The sequence below is a fragment of the Vombatus ursinus genome, unplaced genomic scaffold (genome assembly GCF_900497805.2).
Source record: "Vombatus ursinus unplaced genomic scaffold, bare-nosed wombat genome assembly UNPS02009205.1, whole genome shotgun sequence".
Lineage (NCBI taxonomy): Eukaryota > Metazoa > Chordata > Mammalia > Diprotodontia > Vombatidae > Vombatus > Vombatus ursinus.
Window position 1 is genome coordinate 21,363,636 of NW_020948983.1, and position 17,166 is coordinate 21,380,801.

Genomic DNA, 17,166 nt, shown 5'->3' on the forward strand with positions numbered 1-17,166 from the left:
TGAGCAAGACAGGAGTTATAACATATACATATATATATATATATATACACACACACACACACACACACAGAGTAAATATACATCTCTATATAAATGTGTGTATCTGTCTCTATCTATATATGTGTATGTGTGTGTTTGCCTGCCTTGCCTACCTCACAGAATTGTAGCAAGGCTCAAATATAGGGGGTGCCCAAGATGGGGGCGGGGGGAAGGGAGGATGGAGAGAAAGATCGAGAATAATTACAAGTGATTGACTTTGTAGCCTGGTGAGAAACATCAACTGAACTAGGTACAAGCCATGGTTACTGAAATCTAGTTTTAAAATATCACAATTCTGTGTTGAAATGACCTTACTTGTATGTGTCAAAAAGCTCCTAAACACATTCTGGAAAATGTGTTCAGATGCCAACTTTTATACTCTAGCCTCTGAGGTGTTTTTCACCAGTATTCTTATATTGGTTGTAGTTTGGGTCCGTGTTTTGCCTACAGAACTTATTCTAGTCAAAGCATGCCAAGGAATAACGTGCACTCCTGACAACGATCAGCTCTCGTTCAAGGACAAAAAAAATTGTAAAAGTCAGAAGGCTTGTACATTTACAGGCAAATCCCTGTTTTTTATTGAAACACTAGTAAGCTTAGCATGCAGATTTCACTGGACTCCTAACATAGCCATATAGAAAAGACATAGATCCTTGTATCTCAGAGCTGGGAAGGTTCTTAAAAGGATCATCTAGTCTAACCTCCTTCACATTACAGGTGAGGAAACTGAGGCTCAGAGGAGTTCCATGATTTGTCCAGGGTCAGATAGCCAATTAATAGTCATGCCTTCCCTCTACCCATTATTGCCTACTTCTCCTGTATGTCTCATTTGTACATAATTGATTGTATGTTGTCTCTCCCATTAGGCTGTGAGTTCCCTGCAAGCAGGGACAATCTTTTTCTTTTCTTCACATCCCCAGCACTTAGCAGAGTTCTTAGCATATAATAGACACTTAATAAATGCTAATTGACTGAACAACAGCCAGGATGAGAACCCAAGTCTCCCCAGTCTTAGTCATCACTCTTTCCACTTTTCCATGCATCCTTAGAATCATAGAGACTCAGAATTATAAGGGACCTTGGACAGCATGTAGTCCAACCTCTATATCAAAAAGAATTCAACAAGAATTCAACAAGATTCAGCAGGAATCTCTTCTACAATATTTCTGACAAGTTATACTATCACTCTTGTGATTAAGAAATTTAGTTGCTCATTATTGCCTCTGGGGTAAATTATGAATTCCTCAGATGAATAAACTGAGGCCCAGAGAATTCAAACAGGTTTAGATCTATGCTTTAAGAATATCAATTTGGCAACTATGTGAAGAATTGATTAGAGAAGGGAGACAGGTGAAACAGGGAGACCAATAAATAAATTATTACAATAGTCCAAGCAAAAGGCAACAAGGACCTAAGCTAGGATGATTGTTGTTTGAATGGCAAGAAAGAAACAGATGCAGATGTTGTAAATAGAATTAATAAGACTTGGCAACAGATTGGATGTGGAGAGTGAAGGACAATGAAGAGTTGAAGATTACTCTGGAGTTGCAAACCTGGGTAATTAGATTAGTGCCCTTGCCAGAAATAAGGAGTTTGTATTAAACATGTAGATCATTTGTATTTAACATAGAAATTGAGATTCCAACAGGACATGTCTGGCAGTTGAAGATGTGGGACATGCACTCAGGAGAGAACTAGGTAAAGAGATATATGTGGGACAGACACCCAGGAGAGAAGTGAGATAAATAGAAATAATAATTAAATCCATGGGAAATAACAAGATCAGTAAGAGAGATCATAGAAAGAGAAGGGAGTCTAGGACAGAACTCTTGAGTACGCGTACAAATAGGGGTGATACCTTGAGGAACCTTCAAAGGAGAATTAGAAGGAACAAGCAGATGGGTAGGATGATATTTAGTAAAGAGCAGTGTCATGAAAACCCAAGGAGAGTATCTAGGAGAAGGAGGGTAATAAGTACTGTCAGAAGCTACAGGCAGGTCAAAAAGGATGAGGATTGAGGAAAGGTCATTGGATTTAGCAATTAAGGGATCATTGGCGACCTTCAAGAGAGCAATTTCAGTTGAGTATTAGGGTCAAAGGACTGAATGCAAAGGGGTGAAAAGTGAGTAGGAATTGAGAAATAAGAGGCAAGAAATCTAGAGAGTTCTTTCCAGGTGTTTGGCTGTGAAACAGGGAGGAATTATAGCTGGGGGTGGAGGAGGGATTAGGGTCAAGTGAATGTTGTTCTAAGGATTCAGAACATCCTGACATGCTTGTAAACAGCACAAAAATGCCAATGGATGAGGACGAAATGAAAATTAGAGCAAAGATAATTGAAGGGGCAAACTCCCATAGGAGTTGGAATAGGAAATAGGATTAAAAGCATGAGTAAAAGGGTTGCCTGAACAAAAAGAGCTTCTTCTTCTTCTTCTTCTTCTTCTTCTTCTTCTTCTTCTTCTTCTTCGTCCTCCTCTTCTTCCTCTTCTTCCTCCTCCTCCTCCTCCTCCTTCTCTTCCTTTTCCTCCTCCTCTGTCTCTTCCTTCTCCTCCTCCTCCTCCTCAACTGGAGAAAGAAAGAAAGAAAGAATAGGGGAACATGGTAAAGAGATTTGTGAGTAGAACTGGGGAGAAAAGTGAGCTTGAAATGGATGGCCTTAATTTTGACCATAAATAATGAGGCAGAGTCCTTAAGAGAGAAGAGAGGCATTGGTGGTGGTGGTGGATTGGGGAGGCAAGAGAAAAGTTATAACAGATGCTGTGGAGAGTGTATTTTAGGAAATCAGTCATCTAAAGGCATTTTGGAACATAGGAATGCATACAGCATAGGCCAGAACTGCTGGTATGCCCAGACAAGCTCTATACATGACAGCATTTTTAAATAATATAGTCAAAGGAGTTAAGTCACTGGACCAAGAGCCACATTTTACTCCAGATCCTGAGAAATAGTAATTTTTTCTGGTTAAAAAATAATTTATCATGAATGAAAGGAGATATCATTATGAGCAGGACGAATATAAATTGTAAATTGAATTCAATTCAGCAAGCGAATCACTAAAATAGGTGCTAGAGAAACCAAGTCAAAAAAAAAATGAAACAATCCCTGCCTTCTGGGAGTTTGCATTATAGTGACATACCCAGATAAGTAAATACTAAGTAACTACAGGTTAGGAGGAGAGCAATTACAACAGTGGGGGTAGAGAGGAGATCAGAAAAGGCCCAAGTTAGGATTTGGCACAGAGGTGGAACCTTAAAAGGACCTAGAATGGGGCATATGAAAATGAAACAATCAGCAAGTGTTTATCAAGCACTTACTATGAGCTCCAGAGTGTGCTGAGTGCTGGGAATAGAAATACAAGCAGAAAAAAAGACAGTACCACGCCTCAAGGAACTTGCATTCTAGAAAAGGAAGACAACACATAAAAGAAAGCTGAAAACAGGAATTACCTGGTATGAGGGCATGGTAAAAAAAAAAAAAAAAAATTAGAAGAGTTGAGAGTGCAACTTGGAGATGAGTGAAGATATAATTGGCCAGACATCTTCCTTCAAATAAAAGTTGTGGGAAGAACCAGACAATCCAAGGAAAAGACCACTGGCCAGAGGCTGCTTCCAATGTGAGAAATAGTAAGGAGGTAGACTGAGCTTCCAGGGTGAGTGGTTGCTATGGTACAGTAGCGAAAATCTGCAGAGTCAAGAGTATGGCTCAGAAGGAAATAGCAAGCAGGTCATTTTTGTTTGAATGTGCAATGGGGAATAATGTGAAATACATCTGGAAAGATAGACTGGAGCCAGTCATGATGAGCTTTAAATGCCAAACAGAGAAGTTTATATTTTTTAATAGAGTCAATAGGGAGCCACTGAAAATGGGGACCAGAGAAGTCCAACCTCCTTCATATTATAGGTGAGGAAACTGAGGTCTAGAGGGATTCAATGATTTGTCCAAGGTCAGATAGCCATTAATGCTCAAATAATGTCAAAGCATGTTAGGGATTATAGAAAAGATCTTGCCATCTCACTGGTAGCTGTTGCTTGAGAGTTTCTCCTGAAGTGCCTCAAAAAAATCATCAATATGTTATTATTATCACCATGTTATAGACATTTATATCTCAAAGCACTTCTGGCCCCCAAATAGTCTCACATTGAGAATAAGTTGTTACCTTTGAATGAAATTGGATTGTTTTGGCTGTTGACATGATAATGGCTCCTTATAATTAAGCCTTTCCCATCTACCAAAAAAAAGAATTTCCTAAGTGTTGTTGTTCTACCTAAAACTAGGTTGAGTATGACCTGATGCCAATGAGTAATCCTGACAATGTTTTCTAATGAATGGAATATTTTCTAATTGGCAGACTGATGAAGAGAAGAGGCAAGATTTACCCGTGGTAATGCCAGTTTTTGACAGAAACACTTGCAGCATCCCCAAATCCCAAATCTCATTCATTGACTACTTCATTACAGACATGTTTGATGCTTGGGACGGTAAGAAATCATCTGGCATATTTTTTCCTTCCAAATTAAAAGTTGACACTATTTGCATCTGGGTCACAATTTTTCACTTCACTTCTGATCAAAAAGCAAAACAATGCCTCCAAACCAACCTAACCAGAGTAAGAGGACAAAGGATATTTTCCTCCAGTCATACCTAGGTACAATCTTCCTAAAATGGAATGCGCTTGTCATTGTAAAATTCAAATAGACTGGAGAACCAACCTCGTTAGGGAATTTCTGTAAACTAAGCAGCACCAAGTGTATTTCAATCATGTCCTTGAAGACTGAAGTACAGTATTGAAAACATTAGCTCTCTTGTAATGGCCTAATTATGTTTCCTGTGATTGGACACTGAGAATACAAATGTGGTTATGAAGCTATTATGTGGGTCCCTGCCAAAAAGTTTCCGCTTTTAGACTCTAAGTCCCGTAAAGTCATTGCTTCTTTGGAGAAGGTGTCAGAGTTGTGCCGATATCTGAAACACTCAAATTATTTATTTGTGCAGTTGGTTCTTGATTATCCGTCCTAATAGACATAAGCATCTAAAAGGGTAGATAATCTTTTCTTTTTAAGTCATTTCTATTTGGCTTTGTCACTTGTTGTTCTTACATTTGCATGGGAGTGTGTTTGATGGTCTGGGAATTCATCCTCACTTCAGAGTAATTTTTCCCAGACATGCTGGGAAGACCTGACTCAAATAAGGCTGGGAAACTGCCTAGGTTCCCGACACTGCTCCCTCTATGTAATACATTCCATGGTTGGTAGAGAATAGACTGATCTCTTTCTGCAGGGTAAAGCCTGCCCTTTCTCAAAACTTCTTTGGAACAAGGAAGATAGTTAACTGTTGGGGTAGCAAACTTTTAAGTAAATAGGAAAATAGAATTGTATATTCAGAGCTGGAAGCCACTACCATAGCTTATCTATTACACTGGTGCCCCACCCATCTCCCCATCTTACAAGGTAGAAAATAGTTCCAGATAGGAGTTGAAATACTCATACAACGAATATTTACTGAGTATTTATCAACTATTGACTACTCTGTTAGACACTTTGGGGAATACAAATAAGTACATTTGATAGTACCACCCTCAGGGAAATTATAAAGGAGAGATTATAGGATCATAGATGTAGAACCAGGAGAGAACTTTAAACTCCTCTTCTCCAACCCCCTCATCTTACAGATGAAGAAACTAAGGCCCAGAGAAGTGATTTGCCCCAGGTCACACGGGCAGTAAGTAGCAGAGCCAGAATTTGAACTTCAGTCCCCTGAATCTAAATCCATACCATTTAGTCCAATACCATATTTTACATATAAGGAAACTGAGGCCCAGAGAAGTTAAGTGATGTGCCAGAGTTACACAGAGAGTAAGAGGCAGAGCCAAGATTTGGACTCAGGGCCTCTGGTTTTAATTCAGTTCTGTCTCCACCATACCACACTGTGTCTAGTTAGAAAGATAAACTCTATAGAGATGTAGCCTGAAGTCCAGAACCACAAGCTTTAGATTTACAAAGAGCAGGTTCAGACTTGGGAATGCCTTCCAAATCATGTCAGTTTGACTTCCTTTGCCTCCACCCAGAGAAAGGTTTCCACCTTACAATATAGTTCCTGTCTATATTTCAGTTTCCACTGATGTGAGTAAAAGCGTCCCTGGTTCCCAAATAAGAACTGAAGGTAACAATGCCTTTCAGATAATGAACAGCCTACCAAAAAAAAAATTCAGGACAATACAAAGGACTCACAGTAGACTATTAAAAAAAATGTTAATTCTTATATCAATTTCCCGTGAGTTCCACCTTCTATAGACCTATAGAGGGCCCCAGTCTTAGAGTACTACCCTTAGGGTTTGTATTCCCCTAAGAAGGAAAACAAATTTGGGGCCACAAGAAAAGGCAGCTCCTTACATTCTTTTGGTTCTTACCTTCATCCCAGGGATCCATAGAGGCCTCCAGGCTTTCAGTGAAACCCTAAAAATTTTTATTCCCTAGAAGAAAAATGAACTCAGGCTTGTTAAAGAGTCCAACTCCAACTCCTTCTCCTCAGACTCACATAGTCAGATTAACTCACAGTAGTATCATAAGGTAAAATCCAGGTTTCGCTCAGCTAAATCAAATGAAATAATATCTGTAAAACACTGAGCATAGCGCCTGGCTTATAGCATGTATATAATAAATAACTTGTTCCCTTCCCTTCTAAAATATAGCTCAGTCCCTTGCTACCAGCTCCAGAGCCATGTACCTAACGTTCTTCACCACAAAATGCTGTTGTTATTCAGGGACCTCTCCTCTTTCTAGAAGGCCAAGGGAATCATAGTTCGCAAATTTAGAGCTAGAAGTTTCCTTAGAGGTTTTCAAAAACAACTCCCTCATCTTATAGGGTAAAGAAACTGAGACCAAGAAAAGTGACTTAACCATTGTCAAACAGCTAATAAATATGAAGGGTAATATTCTAACCCAGATTTTCCTGACTCTAAGTCCAAAGGGAAAGGATGAGTCTCTGAGTGGCTATGCTGATATGCAAGTTCCAGACCCAGGTACTAAGGTCTGATCTGAAGTATTTGGTCTCTGGTCTGTGTTCAGACTAGATCTCCTGGGTCTGTCTCCTCCTTTGTATAGGTTCAGAGCAAAGAAGTGGGCTCTGATCCACAAATAACTTGAGTGAATAAAATTATCCCCAAATGCTGAGATTTAAATCACTTATCCTCAATGAAATGGGAAAGGGTTGCCAAGTATCCAAGCAAAGGAGATGTCCTAAATTATCTCTAGCGAACTGTTAATGGTCGTGTCTGCACCCTCCATAAGAAGTTTAATCGATGTCCCAAACAAAGGCTTATCTCCATCAAGGTGATTAATTAATGAGGAACAACTTGCCTCATCAAATTGACCAGGTCCTCTTGTTCAATACTCATAAAAAGTTAAATAACAGCGTAAGAGTTAAGTGGTAGTACAAATACAAGAGTTGCCTCAACCTTGCACAAGACGAAAGGCCAAATGAAAAGTAAAGACAATCAGTGTTATGGAAATTTAAAGAAGGGATCGATCCCCATAGTTTGGAGTAGTTTTGGAAAGTCATGAAAAAGTCAGAACTCATATTGAGCCTTGAAGGATTTCCGCAAAGCTATATTATACAGTCATTGCCCTCATTACTGAGTTACTGAGGTGTCAGCAAAGCAAATAATTAGTAGGTGTTTTTAAAATTGGAAGGGACCTTCGGGATCAATTAGTTCAACCCTTTTGTTTTACAAATAAGGAAAACTGAGGTCCACAGATAGAAAGTCACTTGTACAAGATCAATTAGATTAAATGCAAGATTTTCCTCAAATTACAATTAAGATGTTGAACCCATAGAAAATTAGAGTTGACTGTGGCTATTTCAGTTATATAAGTCATGTACATTCATAATGGATCTTTATCCATTTCCTTTTTTAATTTAATATTTTCAATGAGCAAAAATCTATTTTCTCTCTTCTCATCACTTCCTCCCCCCTGCCCCAAGAAAAAAAGGAGAGACAAATATGTATAGCCAAGAAAAAAATCCCATATTGGCCTCATCCAAAATCCAAACCCTGTTTCAATCTGTACACTGAATCCATCATCTTTTTGTCAAGAGATGGATAGTATGGCTTACCATGGGTCCTCTAGAAACATGGTTAGTCACTGTGTTGATCGGAGTTCTTAAACTCTTCATAATTGTTTGTTTTTACAGTATCATTGTTAAATAAATTATTCTCCTGGTTCTTCTTACTTCACTCTGCATAAGTTCATATAAGTCTTCCCAAGTTTCTCTGAAACCATACCCTTTATCATTTCGTATAGCACAATAGTATTCCATTACATTCATATACTATAATTTGTTCAGTCATTACCCAGTTGATTCCCCTTAGTTTCTAGTTCTTTGCCATCACAAAAAAAGACCTACGGGTTTTTTTTCAAGGGGTTCCTTTCAAAGCCTAAAGCTCAAAACTAGAGGTTGGTGCATTGACATCTTTCTCTGTAGCCTTTGCAGATCTGCCCAACTTAATGCAGCATCTGGACAACAACTTTAAATACTGGAAGGGACTAGATGAGAAGCAGCACCGAAGCCTACGACCACCACCTGAATAGCGATTGCTCCTCCCCCACCCAGCCCAGGCATCCAGATGCATTGTTCCTCAAGCTCACTTGGGTTCATCTTAAGCCAGAATCATTTGGCCTTTTCAGTATTAGTCAGACCGGCCCGTGCACTTGAGGATCTGGAAAGAATGTGGCAGACTCCTATGGCCTTCAACCTTGAAAACCCATGGAGTAGAGTCAGTCTTTCTCATGATGTTACACTGGATGGATGGCTACAGAGACTATCCTGAAGAAGGTCAAACATGAACCATATGTCTGCATTCTCATCATACAAGACAATGCAGCTTAGAAGGATGATAGAAGAAATTCCTGGATCCTCAATTCAACAAGTGAAGGAGAAATCCCCATTGGTGACTCATAGCTTTGTGGAGAATGTTCTGTGCTGGGTTAAGCACTTAAGAACTGCTAATAACAATTAGACATTTAAAGGCAACTCTTCATGAACAAGTTTTTGTTCTATGAAAAATAGACATCTTCTATTTTTTCACATCACAGAAGGTGCAATCATTCACTTCTGAGCACTACTGAAAGTGACTTCTCTCAAAAGAAATTTAGTAGCAAATGTAAAGAAAAAACCACAAAGAATTTTTTTGAAGTTGATTGTTAGCATCTATGATTAAAATATGTTTTATTTATTTTGTTAGATGTTCAATATTTTCTATGAATTTATAAATACTTAAAAGCCAAAGCCAACTTTAGATGCCATTACAAATTTACATGATTCATTTCATTGATATGCATTACTTGATGTACAGACCTTTTATTTTCATAATGCAAAGACAAAATACTATCCAATGACACACATTTTTACTGCACTCTATGGGCAACTGTGTATGTTAACTGTTGTCTCTGATTTATGCTAATCAAAGAAGGTTGTTTGGTTGACAGGTCTCACTCACTCCAGAGTACAAAGGTCTGAAAGACTCTTCTGCTCCAGAAACACCAGAGCTGTGCTACGCTAGCTATCATTCTCTGCTCTTGTTTGCCGAAGACTTCCCAAAGTGAAATTGTACAACTCTTGGTCAGACGGGGAAAAAAAAGTTGGGACTGATCCTTTTTTTCTCCTTTAAAATTTTATAATTAAGTTCCCTATCAAAAGTCTGCCTTATTTTATACAGTATTTCTACAAAGCATTCCATATCATAGACAAGGGAATTAAACAATGGAATATTTAGTGAATCTCAGCATTTTATAGCCTCTCTATTTTCCTTGGCAGTGGAAATCTTTAACTCTGGAAATTTGTAAAGGTTCTGTACCTTCACAATTTGAATGAAGTAAACACCAGAAAACAATAAAACATATATTTTAAGAAGTGTCTAAGCTTGAACTGTTTCATTTTCAAAATATTCTATATTTTTTCATTCCCCGAGATACTTCCTGATAGGGATAGGGATTAGATCTGTGATTTAGTGTAACGAACTTCTACTACCAGTGTGGTTCAGCACCTGTTGTGCATTGATAGTCTTAGTTTTGTAGACCACAAAGGGTTAAGTGACCTACCCCAAGTCACACAGCCAGTATGTGTCAGAGGCACGACTTGAATTCAGATCTTCCTGGCTCTAATGCTGGCCCTCTATCCACTACATTATACTGCTTCTCAAATAAGTTTTTAAGAAAATTCAATACCAGGTATGGTTGCACACTCTTGTAAACCTCTGCTGCTTGGGGAGGCTTAAGGCTGATGGAATTGCTTGAGCCCAGAGGTTCCAAGTGGTAGTAGGGCTAAACAGCTGATTAGGTACCTGTGTAGCGAGCCCCCTAGAAGAGGGGGCCACCGGGCTACATGAAGAGAGCCAGGTCTGAAATGGGTCTGATCAAATTTCCTTGTCAATCAGCAATGGAAGGGAGGGAGAGAGGGAAAGAAGAAAGGGAAAGAGATTCAATGCATTGATTCTGTTTAATGTGAAACCTACTATTAAGTTTCACTATGGTTTTTTTCCTTAGACTCTTAAATCAAAGTTTTGTAGCTGGAAGGATACCTTGTTATCATCTAGACAACTGTTCATTTCAAGCTAAAAGAAATCTTAGAGTTTACAGATGAGGAAATGAAGGCCTTGAGTCCAGGTTTTCATAGCCAGTTAATGACAAAGCCAACCAATGATTCAAAAATTATTTATTAAGCACCCACTAAGTGCCAGATGCTATACTGGGCACCGAGGATACAAAAAACAAAAATTAAACATCCAGGACTAAAACTTTAGGTCTTTGCAGATTGGATATAGAATGGTACAGATGATAGGAGCCTGGATTTGGAATCGGGAACCTAGAATTTGAATCTGGGTTCTGCAGCTTAATACCTGAAAAAGCTTAAGTTCTTAGTCTGAACTTCAATTTCTTTATCTGCAAAATGAAGGGCTTAGGTTGGGATCATATACTTAGAGCCTGAAGAAACCTTAGGAGTCATCTAGTGTACCCCCCTCATTTTACAAATGACAGAGCTGAGACACAGAGAGGAGAAGCAATCTGTTCAAAGTCATCCAGGGAACAAGGGACAGAGATCAAATTCAAACCTAGTTTCTCTGACTCCAAATCTGGCTCTCTTTCCAGTGTGACAAACAGCTTGGTTAGGCCACCAGGGTTTAGGTTCCATTAGCATAGCCTCCGAGTACGTGATGCCATCATTACTCTACGATGAAAGAAGGCATGGGAGGAGGACTTCAGGAATCAGCATTTACTGATTACCAAGGTGTAAATGTTCACACTGAAAATGTAACAATTGGCTCTCCAGAGCAGTTCAGACTTCCTATAGCATATCCCTGATCTCTCCTGTTAGAAAAATCTGAAACAAAAACAAATCTACAAGAGTGTGTGAAGGAGTGCTTCTTCTCCCAAGAAGCAGGCATACCAAACCCTAATACGGCATATGTGCGCTGATACAGAAGCAGAGTAAACTTTTGAATGGTTAGTAAAAATCCATACTCCTCCCATTTGACCTGGGATTGGACCAGCTCATTTGGGTTACACTCTTCCTGAACTGCCCATCCCATGTTACTCTTTGACATGTTAACCCCTCCCAGTCATGCGTCCCGTGTTCAAAAATAGTGGCTATCTCCACCCTCGGGGTGTGTCAATTAATATTCAGTAAGCTTATTGGAGTCTTTGCCTAGTCCTTGACCCCGACCTGTTATACCTGGTTTGGTCTCTAAAGCTCCGTCTTAAGGAAGTCGTGTATTTCAGTGTTTGGGACACTTTCTGATTGGTTGAGGGACTACCTGCAAGATCTAGGAAGTCCTCCTCAGAATTCCCCGTGTTCTGCTGTGGAAGCCAAACTTCTAAATCTTTCCTACACTTCTCTATACAAGACCCATAGTGATTCATCAGCTTTGTGAGACACTACTGTATTGCTCTTAGTTTCTCTCTCCTGATAGCATTCTTCATGGACCTGTTTAATTGTGTCAAGGCTTTGCAGTAGACATGTGAAGAAGAATAAAGAATGTACATTTAGTGTCTTGAAGAATTAGCTCATCCCAGTTGGTCACTAGCTCATTGTAGGGACTAACACATTTCATGTTGCCATGGAGGCCATGCCCTCATCTCTTTTCCCTCCTGGACTCACCAACTTCATGTGACTAGAAGTCATAAATGCTTATACTTAGTTTCAAAAAGGGACCCCCTGGCTATCCACAATTGACCTCTTCTCAGGTGTAGGTGTCAGGTAGACAAGGTTTCTGTTTTTGCTGCTGGGGCTAGCAGCTTCAGATTTTGTAGACTCTAGAAGGAGTGTCAGAATGATCAATCCAGTGGTTGTACAAATTTAGCTTTTTGTTACAGTTCATCTACTCACAGATTTCAGTGTCTGAGGATGTGGGTGAAAACAAAATTGAACCTACTAAAAATAAAACTCAGTGGATCTGGTTGGTTGAGCTATAGGCAGGCTGAGTGCTCTGAGACAATGATGTAGTGAGGCATCTCCTCAGCCTCAAATGTGGTTTTAACTACCACAGCTTCCCCTCCCAGACAATATAGTTCTTCTCTGTATTGGTCAGCTTACAAAAGAAGTAAACCCCAGTCCAGAAGGGAAAAAGGTGAGAGGATGGCGACAGGAAGCTTGAACTGCTCTGGAGAGCCAATTGTTACATTTTCAGTGGGAGCATTGGAAATCAGTAAACGATACAAATGAGAAGTTAATTGTTTTGTTGATTGTCTACACTTAAATTAAAAGTGTGTTATGTATTCATTTTTTTTTTTGAGAGCTGGTTGTTAAACATTTTTGAGTATACAGGAAATCCCCTACTGCCTCCAACTTGGATGAAATGCATTCAGACTACCTATTGACTTATTGCTCTAAGTGCCCCCAGGAACTCCCCAGGAGGGGATGAATCCCCTCCTGTTCAGGTTGGCATTTCACCGCTTTTGGATAATAAGTGGCTCTGGCTTAAATATTGGCACTGAAGGAATTAGTCAAAAGATCACTCAGACCAATTGGGTGTGTTGGACAGGAACTTGGGAAGTTTTCATTAAAATAAACTGCCACCATATACCGACAGATTTTGAATCCATAAAAAATAAAAATGGGATTCTAGCAGGGTTAAAAATCCCCCCAGAACTCCTAGTTTTACTTAAGTCAAACACATTAACCCAGGTATTTATACAAACCTTATGAGATCTATTCCATTCATCACCTCTTCATATCTAGATGGGTAGTATGCCCCAGAAGTACAATTTGGTAACTAAGCTAACTAGTCCATCAGATTAAGTATCAGAGGTAAAAAATACCACTTCCAGATGATAATGGCATCCAGAATGAGCTTCAGATCATCACCCCTCCCCAACCTCTGATTTTTAAATGAATAGCACTGGGTCTTTGGTGGGGAAAGTAGAGGGCTGGATCAAACTTTTCTCCTGATTCTTTTCTAAAAACTCTTGCAGGTGCCATATTTGATCTACTAAATGATTGGAGCTGGCAGGTTGGAGCCCCCAAAACCAGGCTGATGACATGAGCAACCTATATTGTGGCCATTTCTCTACTTTAGCCACGCTAAATACCTTCCAATAATCCTGGTACTCAAAAAGACTCTCTAAGTCAGGCTTTGTCTGGGGATTATGGTTAAAGGCAGCATATAGCTGTGCTAGGTACTAAATGCATGAGATACTAATTCATCTGACAACACTCAGAATAGAAGGAGACCTTCCCTAAATCCCACATGATGGATTTATTGGCTACACTAGTCAACCAATTCCTAATACTATTGAGAAAGAGTTAGGATTGGGTTATATTTATGCTAAGCAACTGGAAATGCTTCCCTACTCTGACCTGCAGCAAGGGAAGAAGGAAGAAAGGCAGGAAGTCAATAAGCATGTATTAAGCACCTATTGTGTACCAAGCACTGTGCCTGGGGATGTGAAAAAAGGTAAAAGAACAAACAATGGAAAAAAAAAACAGTCCCTGCTGTCAAGGAGTTGATGACCTAATAGGGGAGAAAAAATGCAAATAACTGTACAAACAAGACATATACCAGTAATAAATGGAGATAACCAATAAAGGGAAGGCACTAGACTGCCAGGCCTCGCATACTGACTGACACATTGTAGGCACTGAATAAATGCTTTTGATTGATTGAGCTTTTTCATAGAAATGCTTCTGGCAATTTAAAAATCATAATTTTGTTGTTCAGTCATTTTTCAGTTGTGTCTTACTCTTTGTGACCCCTTTTGGGTTGGCAAAGATACTGGAGCAGGTTGCCATTTCCTTCTCCAGTTCATTTGACAGATTAGGAAACTGAGGCAAACAGGGTTAAGTGACTTGTCCAGGGTCACCCAGTTAGCAAGTAACCGAGGCCAGATTTGAACTCAGGAAGATGAGTCTTTTTTACTCCAAGCGCAACACTTACACACCGTGCTACCTCACTGTCCTTAAAAATCACAAAACACTCCATTTATAGCACAAGCAATGTTATACTTTGGGTTGAATCAAGTCCTCTGCATACATAGTACTTTGTTTTCTCTATTAGCGTGGTCAGTTTGTAACATGGCTATTATACTCATTCCTAACCAGAGGCAGGGAACCTGCGGCCTCAAGGCCACATGTGGCCTTCTAGGTCCTTGGGTGCAGCCTTCTGACTGAGTCCAAGTTCCGTGAAGTTTGGATTCAGTCTAAGGAACGCACCTAGAGAGCCACATGTGGCCTTGAGGCCGCAGGTTCCCCACCACCGCAACCAATGTTATCATAACAAATCACATTTATGTAGAGCCTTAAACTTCGTAAAATGCTTTCTTTGCAATAATCCTGTAAATTAGATTGAAGAGTACAAGTATTGTTTTTCCCGTTCAGAGAAGGGGAAACTAAGGTTCCAGATCACATGGCTAGTAAGTGGCAGAGCTGGGATTTGAACCCCGGTTCTCCAGCTCTATACTCAGTTCTCTTTCAACCCATCAAGCAAGCAACCAGCCTTTCTTACTGCCTACTATGCCCCAGGGTTTGTGCTTTTTCTACTATGCTACTTTCTCCTACAGGAGGATCCAGCTTATAGAAACCTGACATAGAGGAATATGCTGGTAAGTGTTCAGCAACAGCCTCTCTGGGGGAAAAATGCGCCCCGTGATACACTCAGTTTTCATCTGCATCATTCACATTTTCTCCATCACTTTCTTAAGCCTAGCCAGTCAACAAAACAATAAATCAATCTCTTACTTATAGCATTGGCCAATTTCTGAGTTGTAAACGCTCACAGTGAAAATATTACAATTGGCTCTTATGAGCCTTTGTAGTGGGCTCCAGAACTCCTTTGCTTATGAATGCCCTGTAATACAAACAAATAAACTGTCTCTTCCTCCGGCTACCCATCAAGTTCCCCCTAAGACAGCAACCAATCAAAAATATTGTGGTTGATCTGGGGGACTGTCTGGCCCACTATCTCTTCTGTACCACTGCTTTTTTGCCCTCTCAGAGAATTATATTCGTTCCATACTTTCCCTGTTTCATGGTTCCCAATTCAGTTAATTCTACCTTAAGCAATCTCTGCTTGAGGAAAAGAAGGTTTAATTAAAGGAGTATGAGGAAACAGGTGGAGAGCTTTATGGACATAATAAAGGAGACTTTGGGGGCACATGAAAAGGTTTTAGAAGTTGAAGGCATAGATTTTTATCATAAGTATAATTTCAATTCAGCCTTAAATGATTTGTAGATAGAATACTAGATTTGGAGTCATGAAAACATGGGTTCAAATCCTGCCTCTCTCATTTACTAACTGGACTAGTCACAACTTCTATGTACATGAGGCAACTTCCTAGGACTTATCTATTAAGTCATGGGTGCTTATGATCTGCTTAGTAGAGAGAGCTCCCACACCTGAAGTTCCCCATGTTGACAAAATAACTATGTATTTAAGTATCAATTTAATTATATATTTTAGATGAGAAAACAGTGACAGAATGGTAAAGTAACTGGCCTACGATCACATAGCCAGCCATTGGCAATGTAGGACTAGAACCTAGGACTTCTTACTACCCCAATTCAGGATTCTAACATGATCATGATATTCCAGCTGTGTAGAATAATAGCGGATACTGTGCTAATGTGCCCATCAGGATTTCAGTGAGCTCAAACAATGAAGATTTAAATAGAGTAGAAAGCTTACTAACACAGAGATTGAGGCAAAGGCCAAGCTTTGCATGCATGCTAGAGATATTAACAGCCCTTCTCTTCCTGAATTTTCTTAAAAGGGAGAGGAAAAAGTCAAAGAAAAGTAGGAAGGAGTTGTGCTCCCCCAGTCTTCCTCTAAGGCATAACTAGATGTGGAAGAACCAGAGTCTGAATCACAGGGAAGTCTTTTCCCAAGGGCTAGTATCTCAAACAGGTCAAGACTCAGAGTTCAACAAGACCAGGAAGAAGCTGAATAAACTTCTGAACAATTCTTTCCATACTACCTAAAACAGACTTTGAAAAAATAGCAGTATTCTGCACTGACAATAATAATATAATAATAACAGCTAATCTTTTTTATAGCACTTACTATGTGCCAGGCACTGTTCTAAGCACTTTACAATTCTCATTAGATCCTCACAACATTTGCTCCTGTGAAGGAGGTGCTTTTACTATCTTCATGTTGCAGATGATAAAACTGAGGCAAACAGAGGTGTAATGACTTGGTTAGGGTCACAAAGTTGGTAAGTATCTGAGACTGGATTTGAATTCAAGTCTTCCTGACTCCAGGCCAGGTTGTCTATCCACTGTACTACTTCATTGCCCATTATTGGGATCAAAAGAAGCTGGAGAATCTACAAACCTTTAAGAGGGAATATTTCCGCACATGATCATTTATAGTCAGGTACATGATCCAGAAAGGAAAGCTGATCCCTATTCATCATTCCCTAATAGATGCTCTCCGTGCAAAATGGTGGGTCTTTCTAGGCCCCGGGTTTTTTCAAGGCGCTATAGCAAAAACACAACATATGACTCTTGGGCCTCCCGCCAAAGGATCTCAGGCAGCCTATGAAAAATGTAGGGTTGCCACCTCGCACTCTCCTATTTGTCACATGACCCATAGCAACCAACCATCGTCTGTCTGTCTCTAGTCTAACCTATCTGCGGCCC

At 39.7% G+C, this 17,166-nt stretch overlaps 1 protein-coding gene across 3 annotated transcripts in view; it reads left to right on the forward strand.

Annotated features, from left to right (window-relative positions):
• The window catches only part of PDE8A (phosphodiesterase 8A), a 262,392-nt gene extending 252,444 nt beyond the window's left edge, over positions 1-9,948 (forward strand). For all 3 annotated transcript variants that reach the window (XM_027852080.1, XM_027852081.1, XM_027852082.1), the window contains 2 exons: positions 4,385-4,514; positions 8,518-9,948. In XM_027852080.1, coding sequence (XP_027707881.1) covers positions 4,385-4,514; positions 8,518-8,624 — 237 coding nt within the window. In that variant the 3' untranslated portion in view covers positions 8,625-9,948. The remainder of the gene's footprint in view (positions 1-4,384; positions 4,515-8,517) is intronic.
• Positions 9,949-17,166: the final 7,218 nt, after the last annotated feature.